Raw genomic sequence first — 263 nt, 5'->3', positions numbered from 1 at the left:
CTTTAAAAGTTATGAGACTGTTGAAAGGATAAATAGCCTGGAGGAGTTCTCCAACTTCTGCCATAAACTCTGGAAGGCAAGCAGAAGAATGGAGGTTGATGAACAGCTATCACTGCTAAAGTTTCTGTGTAGAATGAAAATTCAGTCAGATTCCAAGATTATGCAAACAGTTCTGCAGGTTTGTTTGTTGAGAAGTTTAGTGAATTTATGAATAATGGTAGTTATTATTACTTATATTTCATTAGTATTGCTATCATTACTAG

The 263-nt window shown here is 34.2% G+C and overlaps 1 protein-coding gene across 1 annotated transcript in view; it reads left to right on the top strand.

Moving 5' to 3' along the window:
* Window positions 1-263, top strand: part of LOC119594065 — a gene marked incomplete at its 3' end in the record, with an annotated part of 8666 nt that overhangs the window by 1074 nt on the left and 7329 nt on the right. The window contains 1 exon segment of the mRNA XM_037943106.1: window positions 10-180. Coding sequence (XP_037799034.1) covers window positions 10-180 — 171 coding nt within the window.

The sequence above is a fragment of the Penaeus monodon genome, chromosome 33 (assembly GCF_015228065.2).
Source record: "Penaeus monodon isolate SGIC_2016 chromosome 33, NSTDA_Pmon_1, whole genome shotgun sequence".
NCBI classification, from domain to species: domain Eukaryota; kingdom Metazoa; phylum Arthropoda; class Malacostraca; order Decapoda; family Penaeidae; genus Penaeus; species Penaeus monodon.
This window is presented reverse-complemented; position numbering and strand designations above follow the sequence as displayed.